At 38.5% G+C, this 14,646-nt stretch overlaps 1 protein-coding gene across 1 annotated transcript in view; it reads right to left on the reverse strand.

Annotated features, from left to right (window-relative positions):
• Positions 1–5,328: 5,328 nt before the first annotated feature.
• SMARCA1 (SWI/SNF related, matrix associated, actin dependent regulator of chromatin, subfamily a, member 1) overlaps positions 5,329–14,646 on the reverse strand; it is a 33,128-nt gene continuing 23,810 nt past the window's right edge. Inside the window, exons 23-24 of the mRNA XM_065643094.1 lie at positions 10,272–10,382; positions 5,329–9,632 (exon numbers count right to left, since the gene is read on the reverse strand). Coding sequence (XP_065499166.1) covers positions 9,561–9,632; positions 10,272–10,382 — 183 coding nt within the window. The 3' untranslated portion in view covers positions 5,329–9,560. The remainder of the gene's footprint in view (positions 9,633–10,271; positions 10,383–14,646) is intronic.

The following is a 14,646-nucleotide window of genomic DNA, read 5'->3' on the forward strand; positions in this document are numbered from 1 at the left end:
TTGGGATCACCAAGGAGAGCTGGAAACGCACGGCAGCGCCCCAGCTCGCCGTCCTGCCGCGCTGCCGCCAGCCCTGCCTGGGCACGCTGACCGTACCAGTCCTGCAAGCACAACCGGGGGCCCTACAAACACTCCAACAAGCTGAAATTACACCGATGCCAGTCCTACGGAGTTCTTGCCATTGCTGTGGCCGCACAAGTCATGTGAACACAGATGTCCTCATTTCTATGTGTTTTTACCCAGCCCAGGTGCACATGAGACCTCGACACTCGGAAAAGGAACTATCGGTTCTGCATCAATCTGGAGATGACACCTAGACACGACGACTCAGTTCTCTATGGCTACCACCAGAGAAATTCTGCTGAATTTGATCAAAGGCACTATTGGAAAGAACAGAAAATCCAATCCACTGCTGGCATCTGTCTGCACCCACACTTTCAGGGAACCCGGGTACAAGCCCATCAGCAGTGGACAGAGGCAAAGGAGGCTGGGCTGTGTCGTGGTACCTAAAAGTAAAATTAAGTCTTGGGTTCACTGTGGAGTTCTGCTCAATAATCTCAAGCCAGCTACGAGTAGCTCCAGAGGCAGGACTGCAATGCAACCACCACAGGCAGCTGTGGGATAAAAAGGACTTGCCACAGCAGCCAAGGACTTCCCCAGGGGGTTTAAGAATCACTTTAATTCCAAAAAATTGATTTATTCTGGTGAAATCAACATGAAATGATTCCCAGCCACTACTATTGAGGAGCAGAGGTGATCACTTGCCTTTTTTTTTTTTTTTTTTTTTTAAACACAGCACAGAGAGTTCAACCAGAAAACTGGCTAAATCTGGCTGCTCCGTGACCAGGACCATTATCAGCTATTGTCTGAAACCAGAAAGCCACAGCTTTGTGCTGTGGGCTATAGTAGTTCGGTTTCTGTGGGTTGGCAGAGGAGATTCTGCAAAACACACACAAAGAGCTACACAGGCACAAACATCAACTTCTTTGCACAGCCGGAGTTTTATGAATATGCACAACAAAGGCATCCTGCAAACACCTGGAAAGCCCTTGACAAACTCTGCTTAATTTTATCAACGTTTTATTTTTGCTGTCAAAAGCAGAAAAGTGTAAGTAGAGTGGTACCTAGAGTACAAAATTCTGTGTTCAACAAATACAAATGAGGGACAGAACATGTCCATTAAAAGAGCAGTGCTTGCAATACAGAAGAACTGTTTAGCTTTGCAGGCTCTCTCAAATACAGTCAAGGAACAAGCCCAGATCCTGGCCAAGGGCAACAGACACTGCCTGAAAGGGGCAAAAGCCAGTTTCAGCCACAAAAGAGCACAGTGAAGAAGGTGAAAGAGGCCAGGCTGTACCAAAAGCCTTCTAGAGAGCCAACGGTCCCTTCGGAAAGAACATCAAATGGCTCTAAGTGAACAGATAAATGCCGTAGTTTTGCTGCACTCAAACTGCAAAAAAACCCCCAACACACAAGAAAAGCGTGGTCTTTTTCTTTTGATGACTATTAGGTGATGAGTAAACTGGAAGAGAATGTTGTTCATTTTTCCATTTGGAAGATACAGCGAACCTTAGAGATACCTCCTCAACTTTCCTTCAATAGGTAAAGCATCTACCAAGCTTTTATAGACCACATACACTTTTTCTTCTGATACCACTGACTCTGACAAGATATCCGTATCTATTCCTAAGATGGAGACACAAACTACAGTCTTTGCACAGGCCCTACCACATACAGCCTGCAGTTAGTGATTGATGTGAATCCTCTGATCTCCAACAGGACTGTTGTGGTCCATCTCACAAAACTGACTATCTTATTTTGTCTTTTATTTTAACAGGCTTCCTGCGAGCTGGGTTCTGCCTCCATTCGATCAATGGTACTATGTCCTCAATCAACTCTTCCCCTTGTTTGGTTTTCCTCCATTTTTAAAAGCAGTGGCCTAAATCCATGAAAGCAGCAAAAATATTGTATTTTCTCAGCTTTTATCACTGTATCTAATTCCCAATGAGAACAATGATTTCTATAGCAACCCTCAAATGAAGGTCTTAAAGCTTTTAAAATCAAAAATAATGTATGTAAACAAGCTGGAAATGCTGATTATCTCAGATCGTAGGCATCTTCCTTCATCCAAAAACAACACAGAAAAAACAAGTACGTAATTTGCTAACGCAGCCTAAGCAAAGCCGTACTGTAACACGGAGGGATCCTGCTGCACTCGTTAGGAAGCAGACTCGCTCCTCAGCGCTCCTGTCCCTTGGCTCCGGCTCAGAACAGCCGGTGAGTCACGTTGCTTCATCCAGTCCAGACCACGAACATCCATTGTGAGCAAGGAATACCACACCCACTCAAAACTGAGAAACAGAGAGTGCAATGGTTTAATTCCAATCAAGGAAAAGGGCAGGACTAATTTCTATGTGATGTGTTAATAGGTGTTATTAGCTCTGTATTATTTTTAGTGTCCTCCACTGATACAGACTTTCTGACCACATTAAGACAGACTACACTCGACATTACACTGAGCCTTTTGTCCAGAAAAAATGCTGATTGCTGAAGAGTGACGCAGTCAGCCTATGTACAATATTCAAAAGGCAGCAAGTATTCAGCAGATCAGGTGGACTTTAAGCCACTTGAATACCAGCATACATAATTTTCCAAGGAGTTTTGCATCTCAGAAAATAGCCATGCAGAAGATGCTATTTACTGATTCATTTTTTTCCACCTACTGCAACTCATTGTGCTCCTGCTTACAGTGAACTATTGCCTATAATCCCTGTTTTCTGCCTCTGCACCCAAGATTAAGGTAAGACTTGAACACTCCTTACTTTGTACACAAAGCACACAAATGCTCATAGGGCTCTGCAAATGGTAAAAATGAAACAGCAGGCAACATGCAGTAAAGCATCTGATGCAGAACGATGGGATCAGTACAAAAATAGAGTCAGCAACACTCTGCATTAGGTTACATCTGACTCTAGAGAGTCCTTAGTAGAGACATTTAGTATATATATTATCAGAGAAGTAGAATTAACATTGTTGGTTTTAAACACAAAGCAACTGTGGCAATTGTGGCAATTGGTCAGTACAGAAAGACCATTAGGGTTGGAGGTAGTTCTGCAGCAGGAAAATTTAAAAAAAAAAAAAAGCACGACCACCAGTACACAGAATATCATAAACCAACTTACAGCAATTGAATTAACGTCTGTGTTCTACCTCCTGCCAGAGATGCAGTCTCCTCATAAAACCATTACACATCTTTCCAGTTCAAATCAGCTCTATTATTTAAATGAAACACTGAGCATCGGAAGAGAACAAGCTCTGCCACACTGTACAGGAACCTTTGTGCTTTTCATATCAGGAAAAATGATTATACAACCATGTGCTATTTTTCAGTTGGTTTTGGCTGATTTCTTACTCAACCATCAAGCTACTATTTTTAAGGATCCACGGAAAGAAAAAGTCACGCTCACCTGCTGGCACGAGGGTCACCCCCTCCCCTGGTAGGAGCCCCACACAGGTCTGATGGGCAGCAGGCTGCCCCCCAACACCATGAGCAGAAAGGAATGTGCACTTCAGAGACACGTCAGTCGCTCACCTGAAACAGGCTCCACCGCTACGCAACTTGCCCAGTCTCACAGCTACGGCACTTTAAGGGACTGTGGAAATAGTCATCTCCTTCAGCCAGTATCAAGTTGAGATGTCATTGTCCAGAGGATGAGCGAGAACCTGAAATCAGCCCTGAGCTACTGAATGGGCACAGCATGGTCATGGCTCAACCAGCACCTGTAATTGAGCAAATTTACACAAAAGGCACAAAACCACAATTAAAACGATTATCCACAAGACAACTCACCACTTTTCAACCAGTCCCACAGAAGATCGGAAGGGCTTCAGGGCCTCTCATCAGACAGCAAACCCTTACACCCCAGGTTTCTAAATGAACTTCTAAAATAGGATGCCAGTCAGTCAGCATTTTAAGAAAATCCTATCAGCATCCAAAAGATAGACTAACATTATTCTTGTGTTTCTGATTCCCTCAGGCTCACTACAAAGTAACTTGCAGCTCAATAAACTTTGACATGTTTTCATGTTATAAAAACAAAGACAAAAAATTTATTCATTTTTTACCTCATGCATCCTAAATCAATAATTGCACCTATTGATCAATGACAAATTCAAAACATTCATTTACATCGAGTACCATAACCTAATAAGAAGGTAACAACTGAATTTGTTGAAATTGATCTTCCTTTTGTTTCCAACAGAAAATCTTCAGGCCCGTAGAATAATAATAGAAGTCTTACTGGACTGTAAACCCTCACTTTGAAGTGGTCTCCTGAGGAATATCCACCTGTCAGGCTAGAGAAAGAAGACACACAGTGAATGCCATTTACCAAACTGCTCAGTGGAATTCAAGATGTTGTGGCCCTCAGCGGTGTCCACCCAATTAACAAATGAGAAGATAAATGAAGGTGACTTTTCAGCCTGTTTTCTTATGGCAAGAAACTGCCATGTAGAAATAAAAATGTCTGTTTGCTAAAAAAAACCTGTCTATAGCTTGACCTTCCTAAAACCACTGAATGCATACAGCAACAACAATCATCCCATGACAATACCAGACAGGATTGCTGCTCCCATTAAGAGTTCTGATGTTTGAAGAGAGCATCTTCTCCAGAAGAGCTGGCAGGTACTGCCTCCAAGAAAATCTTGAAAACAGACTTTCATGCTGGCCAACCACCACAGAGAATGTGAAGTAGTAGAAACAGCTGTGGGCTCATGCTCCGCCTGGCACCAAGCAGAGCGGTCTGGAAGCACCAGAGTTCTTGTAGTGAACCCAACAACTGTTACGCCCTACTATTGAGGACACGGTAAAGCGATCCACATTTCTACTCCCAGATCCTTCTTCCTGGTCTAGGTGCCTCACCTGAAAAAGCCTGAGGTCTATCAAAAGGCACTGTGGGGCAGACGGAATTGTTACCAGTCAATGCCAGGACAAACTGTTCTTCCACAGCTCCTAACTGCCTCTCCTTTTTTCTAGGGGGCTGTCCTGAGAAAAAAGTGGAAAACTGAGCATCCATTTAGGGCACGCACCTCTCTGAGCAGAATAACCAGCATGCCTACTAGTGATGAACAGCTGCAACGACAAAATTCCTGGTCCCTACCATTTTGTGTCTCCAATACTTAAGCTCCTAAGTGTTTTATTTTAGTAACACGCCAGAGGTATGGAGTAACAGAAAAACAGTAATATACTTTAATATATGATCAACATACATTGTATCATACTGTACTAAGAGACAACACAGGCAAGGCTGTCATAAAAATACAGGCACTACTAGTACTTTATTTTAGATTACAGATAATTAGAAAGTTTGAAAGCAGATATGGAACAGCCACACAGCCCCCTTGCATTCAGCTACCACAGCTTGAAGGTACAAGAGCAACGAAAACAAGTCAAACTGTTTTGAACAGTACCCAAGTGCATGGGCCCATCTGTGCCAGAAGTATAATTACCAGAAGACATCAGGTTCATATTAATTTTTATTTTCATATATGTACAACTTAATAAACAAATGTCAGGTTTTAAAAGTTCAGAAGTTATCTTTCAACAACACAATGTAGACATACCTTTGAGGCAGCAAATATTATTCCCATTAAGGCTCTTATGAAAGGATGGATATCATGCAAATGCGATTAAAAAGTACAATACATTTCAAAATATGCAAACCAAATTCAACTTTAACTTTCAGAAAAAGAACATATCAAACATTATAACTGTGACCCACCAAAGCATTTACATACATGCTTGAAGCTAAGTACATGGACTAGATAAACTTAAGTAAAACGTAACAACTGTCAAATTATCTTAACCAGATCAGAACTAGTCAGTGAACAATCCCTCCAATGTCACGAGGGCACATGTCTAAACCAACCACATCATTTTACATTCACATAGATCTCTGCCGACTGCAAAATTCCATATGCTTTTTCAACCTGTAAGGCCCACATTTTTCAGCTTTGGCATTGATTTGCAATCACTGAAAGTACTTAATCCCTCCACTGAGCCTGAGGAAGAGGCGTGCACAGGGAGCGCCTGCACCACGGCAGAGCTGCTGACGCTGCGTAACAGAAGTTACTTCCGTCATGCACCTAGAAAGATTCTGATTAATTTCCATATACTGCACCCCTTGCTTATGGTCTCAAAGAGTGAAAGTTGGGGGTTTTTTAAACCATAACCAGGCATTAGCACTAAATCAAACAAGCAATGCTAAACTACAAGAAAAAATTCTTACTTGGTATTTCGGTATAGTAATGCTACTTACACAGAGTATCTAAGGATGGTCTAATATTACCAGCAGGGATAAAGCTTCATTCCTTATGTCATTATAATAAATTGAAATTAAACGTAATGAAGATGGTCAGCTGTGTGACTTTTTTATTGCCATCACTAACTGATAATTTGAAAGCAATGAATATGTGAAAAGAAAAAGAACTCAACAACTGTTGTGACCTCTCCCAGGTCGTTCCGTGCGCTGCCCAACGCGTGAAGGTGCCAGATGACAACTTTTTCTTTCTTCAAGCCTAATGCTAACACAATCAAATTTTAGGTGTCTATGCAAAAGGAAACAAATTATTTTCTAAATTTCATATCGTCATTTTTTGGGCAACTATCACATTGCCTAAAGGCCCAGACTTTTCATAAGTTTTGTATAACATTACATTCAGTGCTTACAAATTTCTTACAAACAGGATTCCTCACCCAAGAAAACAGTAGTTAAAAACAGGAAGGTTTCTTTACTTCGGTCCACCTAATTTTGAGTCACAGCAGCATATAATTTAGATACTGCTAGGCACATACTGTGTGCATATCTACAACTAGAAGAACAAAAAAGGAAAAGATCCATTTTACTTTAACCCTGACCAGCAGCTGTTAGCAATTTTCTTTAGTTATCACTGTGAGATGTGATGGATGAGAAGACCCAATATGCTGAGGAACCAGTATAGAGGGTACAAGTGCTCTCAAGGACTGTTGTTCAACAGCACATTCAGTTTAACTAGGAACTACAGACTGTAAGAGAGAACAGATAGTTCCTGGGAGCATCTATCATTCTTCAGAGAAACTGTCTGATCAAGAGGATAATATCTGGAAGAACAATTGCATGATCTTTTGCTATGTAGCTAGTATATCATGTCATTAAAGGAGAAGAAAAGTGAACATTAACTCAAGTGGTAACTCAAGAAATCTGCATAAAACAACAAGTTGAGATATTACCATTTGAAGACTTTCCATACACTTTGTAAGACAGAGAAACTGAATACACAAAAACATGCAAGTCAAACCAAACTAATCTACAATAAACAAAACCAGAATACACTTATTTTAAGACTTAAAACATTAATATTCACCTAAAGCTAAACAGAAGCACTAGAATAAGGTCTAGACCTAGCCATGTAATTCAATAAAAATTCAACTGGCTCTTCCAGTCTTTTTTTCCCCTCCTCATTGTACTTGTTTTTATAGTTTCAGGCCATAAATTTACATGGGAGCCAAAAAGCACATGTAAATAAGGCATCTTCCTCTCTCAATAACAATGCTCCAGGGATTTGTGATTATATATGTATGTAGCTGCACAGCCTTCTTCCAGCCCATAATTACATGGGATGTCCTTGTCCCCAGAATAAATCAGGATGTCAACTGCTCCATTACAAAAAATATTTTTTAGAAAGAAAAGACAACCTTCTTTTCTGAGCAGACCTATCCCATCTGGGTTGCATATTCATTTAAAAGCATACATTGACACCCATTGCTAATCTTCTGTCTGAAAACTGTGCCCCATCATTATTAGATGTAGCTCTCAACTCAGATGAATCTCAACAGATGAATAACCTTTTTCCACACTGCAAATCTTACAAACAAAAGCCCAGTGAAATGATTAATAACTTGGTCCTCAAACAAAAGCTCCATTCCAAAATATGAAATCAAATTACTAATCTTTCAAAATGCTCAAGCAAGTCACACACCCATTTTGCCCTAAATCTTAAACACAGACTATCAAGAAAGATTTGAAATTATTCATCAAGCTTACAGAGATTAATCCCAGAAAACTTCAAAGACATTCCAATATATTTTAAATGACATAAAAGAATACAGGCAGAACTCTGTCCTAAGACTCAAGAACTTTTTATAAAGTCCTAAATTTTATAAATACAGAAGGTAGCCGATACGAAGCATGAAATACAAAGAGTTTGAAGAGATTTTTCATCTCAAAACAACTCAAGCCACAGAAGGAAGCAAACTGCACTAGAAGACATTTACAAGTAGCTTTCAAGGGAAGCAGCACGTAAAGCACACTGCATTAATCTAGGCTTGACACGATGAGGGCATGTCTCACTGCAGCAAGGTCCATACCAAAACACCAGATGAGAAACAGAAGATTAAAGTAAAACATTAGATGTCACAGTCACTGTTCTACTGATCTGGGAAACGCAGAGACTCCAAGGTGAGCAGAAACTATGAACCTGCTTAAAAAAGGCCATTCTTGCAAAGTCAAAAAATCATACATTCAACACTTTCATCCCTTCATTAAAATAGAAATACTAAAAAGGAGCACTCTGTAACATATCCCCATTGCTTCTGACTGACACGGTGAATCAAAGGTAAAAGCAGAAAGTTAGTAGAGATCATTAGAGCAACAAAGGTCTTGTAGCACAAGGCAGCACAGCTGAGCAGCCTACCAAACAGAAGATGAATTACTTTGTGTGTTATTTTTTAAAAAAGCTGTTAATTGACTACTTCAGTTTATTAGGCATAGAAAAGTTTTCATCTAGAGATCATTCTGAAAAACATCTCACCTTGTGCTTAAGCATGTATGAAGCCCAGCACAAACCAGTGATAAAAAGGGAAAAAAAAAAAAGTATTTGCTGGCTTTCCTTCCAAACATTTCAGAGAAAAACGTCAATTTAATGCTGACAGCAAACAAGGATGCCAGTCTAATTAAATTTTTTTGTTCTGTCATGCTCCTGATCCTATCTAAGCACTCCTCTGAAAAAAAAAAAAATCTGATCAATGATGAAGGCACAATTATACAAACCTTAACATTCACTCTAAATGTAGCTATGCAAAGAAGGGAGAGAGGGTAGGGAAAACAAAGGTGAAGTATATTTCTCTTCAAATAATTAAGTCAGTTTATTTTCCAGCCGCCATATAAATTTAAAATATGAAACAACAATAATACAGCTATAGAATCTAGGTTTTCTTTCAAAGCAGCAGCATATAAAACATATAAAAGCTAAAACCTCAGCACAAGCTTCAAAAAAACAAGGACTGAGTGAATTTTGCTGAAGACATGAAACTCACAAAATACAGTACACAAAAATACTGGAATGCATAAGATATAAAGCTACACATTTTAGGTAAAGAAAGACATTGTAAAGTATACAAAATCTGCAAAATTAGACCATGGGGCTTGGGAAAGAGTACCATGAATACAAAGAAGTTGGCAATTAATACTTGAAGATGGAGAGAAGAAAGTGGCAGTTTTACAGTCATCATTCAGTTTTCAGATTCACGACTTTACTTTCTTAGCATCTTTTTTTCCAGAGTTCTCAGCAGCCAAATCTGCTTTTCTCTTCTGTGACTAAAAAGGGGAAAAAAAAATAAATTCAACAAAAAGGTGGCATTATTAAAAAAAAAAGTAAATTACTAATTATTCAAAAAGATGATAAGTGACCTCGACGTATTATATATTTCAATTTGGCTTTGTATAATGGGAAGGCAAACAAAACCATTTAATTCTGCTACCCTTTTTCTTTTCTTGACATCATTACATGGTCTCAATGGTACAGGTGCCACACATACCAAAACTGGGTGAAAAGATCAGGACCCTGACTTATACCCAATTCTGCTCTAAAGATGACAACTCTTCAAAATAAAAGAAGCACTTATCATTTCTTCTTCCAGAAACTACTACATAGGGGAGGCACAACAATCTGAGATTAAATTAAAGCAAACATACAATGTAAATATGTAGGTAGAAAGAAATCTACCTCTGCTAAACAAGAGACTCTCCTCAAAAAGAAAAGACCCAAAATACTATGAACTGAGAATGCCTACGTAAAATCTAGATGACCCGCGAATAAACAGATACTTCAGTTTAATCTCTCAACTAATGGTTTATACTAAAACAACCAGTGGCTACAATTATCTTTTTCATTTTCTAAAAAAACATAATTGAATTCTGCCCCCCTAGAAGTCAAGTAAGTGCTGCTAAACATACTGCTGTAACTTTTGCTCCTCTTTTCTTCTTTTCAGCTCTTTCTTTTTCTTCAATTTCCATATTTTCTTTTTCTATTAATGATATGAGAGTATTGCAGCGTCTCTGAAACTCCTAAGGAAAAAGAAAACATCAAATTCTCTAAATGAACTATACAACTCTCTCATTTACATAAATACATTCAAAATCCTTGAATTCCAAAATACTTAAGTTTTCCAAAAACATTCAATATTCATGTACTGATAAGATTAGCTTAGTTATTGTTAATCTGTTTTTACCTTAGTGTAACCTTCTTTACAAACAGAGATTTATTGAAACATTCGGCTTCCCGACAGGGAGTTTTCAGGATTGTCTGTATCTTCCAAACTGACACCCCAAAAGACTGATGTGATCTTTCATCTTGTTTAGATGAAGCAAATTATAGCCTGCCAGCATACTATGCCGGATTTGAGGAAAATAGGTCTTGGAGTATATCTTTGAAGCAGAGAGAAAAGGAATCAAAGCTACCTTAAGCAACACTTTTCTGTGGTACACGGACAAGTTTTTTGTGACAAGACACTGTAGAGCTCCAAACTGGCAAAAATCTCTCCAGTCTTAAATCATTAACTCACTGCTGGATATTTAGTCAAACAGCACCCAAAAAGTAGCAGGCCCTAAATGCTTTTAACATCAAGGTTTCCACATCATCTGAAAGTGATCAAGATTAAATTCTGTAAGGTCATTTATACAATAAAAAAATATTTCCAATACACCTCTACAAGTATCTGCATCGCAGCTAATAACAGTTGGCTTGGTTAACAGAACTCATCTGACTTGGACAGCTTCTTGTGCTCCATCTCAGAAAAAAAAAAAAAAGACCTCTTACCAAATACATAATAGTGCTCATTTTTATTATAATTATTCAATATGTTCTAGCTATACTGAAAACAGCGATTCCATGGGCTTTTCTTCCCAACTAAAAGCAGGAAGCTTTCTTCTGAAGGAAAAAAAAAAGCCAGAAAAATATGTCTTATCTCCATTAAATTCAACGAAGCCATTTTTGAACCACGAGCTATCCTAGAATTACCTAGTAGCATAAATCTCAACCTGCAACTGGTCTATTTGCAATGAAGGGAACAGGTGACCTTTTCATCCAGGGATTAGTCTGTTTTCTCAGCACCTGTAACCTGCATATTGCCTCAGCCATCATGTTACATGATGGAAAACGATGCAGCCTACATGCTTTCTTGATCCTGAACGTTCTGAAACAGTCAGAAATATGACTCATCTTTGAGACATTAAGACCCTCAAGCTTAACCACATCCCTTAAGTTCTATAGTTTCCACAGATTCCTCAATGAAGGGTGCACCATGGCCTTGGGTCAAAGGTGTGTAATTCAGAACGGACACAGAGAATCCTGCTACCACATGAATGTTTTTTGCTAAAAAAAAAAAAGTCTTCAGGCCATTTTTCTCTACAATTCTCTGCTGGAAACATTCCAGCCTCATGCATGTAGTTTTGCAGACAGATTATTATAATGAGTAATTTCTACTACATCTATGTAAAAGAAACCCCACACCACTTGGTACAGGTTCAACCATAAATGAGGGTGCCACATTTGCACCCTAGAATGTGACAGTCCTGCTGGAGCTAAAATACTCTCACTTCAACCCATAAACACTCTCAAATTCTACCCGCACAATAGGTTTTAGATAAAAAGGCAACAAGTCTGAGAAAACTTGAGTGCAAGCCATCCCAAGATACACCGCATGCTCAACACAGAACAACAGAGAGCCTCTGTCCCCAAAACCTATGCTCTATAGATGAATAGAGATGCTAAAAAGTAAGAGACTGAAGTAGAAAGGTGATTGTCAATACATCAGATGCAGTTTCCATCATTTAAGTTTGCATACATGGCACTCAAAGACTTAAGAGCTGTCAGTAAAGACTGACGACAAACTGTTCCACAATAACCATCAGCTAAATCTTTTCTAGTATATGAAAAACCGGTTTGTGTTAAATTCAAGACAGGCAATTAATCAAAAAGGACTAAGAAATAACTTTGATCCTTTTGCCTAAGGCACCAAGAAAAATCCTCGTCTTTCCTGTGGAAAAATGCTCGCCTAAATACATTTATTGAAGTGTACAGGTTGATGGTTAGGCTTTGCAGATGGACTGCTACTCCAGAACAACGTGCTGTGGACAGAGGATGGACTCAAAAGACAATTTTCTCTGGAGAATCACAGCAGCAGCTGACAGTAAGATGTGACATGCAAACAGGTTCCTTCTACACCTACCACCAGAAAGAATCCGCATGATAAATCCTGCATTGAGCTACTGCAATTTCTATACGGCCTGATCCATTCCTTTTTATTACCATAGAAATGCCTTGCACCTTTAGAGATAAGATTTTATTCAGTGTGGCCTGATACTTTTCTCTTTAGGATGGAAAGAGATAAGATGTACTTTGCTCACCCCTTCACAGCTATAAAGACTAGGATTGCACTAAATAAGATGGGAGCACTGAACCAGCACCTTCTGCATGACTGACGGCAGAGATGCTGACTTGGGAGGGAATGCAGCCCTAAGCTCTGTCAACAGGGCCGCGGATTCTTGTATTTACAAAGGAGTCATTTGTCTTATGCTGGGTAGGGTTTGCAGAAAGGTAAAAGAGAACATGCATGATTTATGACTTCCGAAAACAAATACATGATTCACTACTGCCATGTTATTTTGCATTCTTCCTGCGTGGACAGAAATAAAAGAACAATAACAACTAAATTTAAAAATGTAAACCTTTATGCCCAGTTTAAAAAAAAAAAGCACACTACAATTTTAGGCACTCTCAGTCTCTTTGAAAACTTACATTTGGGGTAAACCATCTGGTTTTGGAATAAGTAAATGAAGCAGAATTTTTGTTTTCCAAAGAGAAATCTTCAGAAGGACAAGAAACAGAAATAAGATGGAAGTTAAATTGGCTATTTACATGGAATTCAAGAGACATCTAGTGGTTAGTAGAAAGAAAGTTTCCTCGAAGAGCCTTTTCAGAATTATGATGTCCTTTCTATCTTCTTTCATATCAGTTTGAATGTAATCGGGGGTAATTGAGATCACATGTGAATTTCAGCATTGCAAGAAGTTTTATCCACTTTCACTGAACTTACTATTTACCCCTTCATAAAGATTTATACTTAATTCATTATTCTTAGTATCGAGTGACTTTCCAGCACATTTTTTCATAAAAACTACCAAGCTAGTGCAAAATGAGCCCATAGGAATTAATACTTCCACGAATGTCAGATTATTTCAGAACAAACTATATCGTCAATTGGCAGCTATAAACTACTAACCCAGGGGTGTCAAACTCATTTTCACCAGGGGCCACATCAGCCTCATGGTTGGAGTAGTTACATTTATATAGTCTTAAAAATCACACCGGGCCCTTTGAAGGCAACTACAAGGCTGATGTGGCACCCGGTGAAAATGAGTTTGACAGCCCTGTACTAAACACCATGCATTTCATAGCAAATTAAAACATTTAAGAAAATTAAATGCATGTTGAAAGCAAAATATTATTTTAGCTTTGTATTTTTGTACTGTTCTTTTTCTACTGTGTAATAGCAGAAAAATTAAAAATATTAATGGATAGAATTCTAAGACAAAACATAAGCCAAAAGATTTACTATATTCCCAGTGCCTCAATTTCAGCATTAGACACCACAAAACATATTTCTACACTTTAGCATATGATTCTTATCCCCTTTAAAAAGAAAATTATACTGAACATAAGGATCTGCAAGAAGATTTAAGGTGAATATTTAACTCTACCCCTGACTTAACTGTATGTCAACTAACATTAAAAGTTGAACTACATTTTTAATTTCTAATACTCATTTCTATGATTTACTTCAATGGATTCCTCCACAGACAACTTAAAAGGAACTTCGTAATAGACTAAATATTGGAAGTTTCTCTCTTTACAGACATAATTTTAAGATCTAGTATTACTTCAAACAGACATTTTAGCAAGTAAAGCTTGTAATTCTTTTTAAAGGCTAACTGCTGCACTATCCAGAAACACTTTAATGGCTGAAATATCAAGGAGAAATGGTATCGCATAATTATAAGTAGCACTGGGAAAAGCAAACATTACCACCTGTTCGAACACAGGTTTTAAAAATTTTATCTTATGTTTTATCTATTCTTAGTACAGTACCCAGAACTCTGAAAGAACATTTTCTAAACAAATCCTGATGCCAGGAAATGAAGACAGTAAAGAGTAACACACAGTGGTTCTGCAATTGCCAGACTAAACTACCAAAACAATCCAGATCTGCAATACAAAATTACATTTAAGTTACATGACTACAGCATAGCATTTAATTAGAAATTTGCTTAC

Source organism: Caloenas nicobarica, chromosome 12, assembly GCF_036013445.1.
Source record: "Caloenas nicobarica isolate bCalNic1 chromosome 12, bCalNic1.hap1, whole genome shotgun sequence".
NCBI lineage: Eukaryota > Metazoa > Chordata > Aves > Columbiformes > Columbidae > Caloenas > Caloenas nicobarica.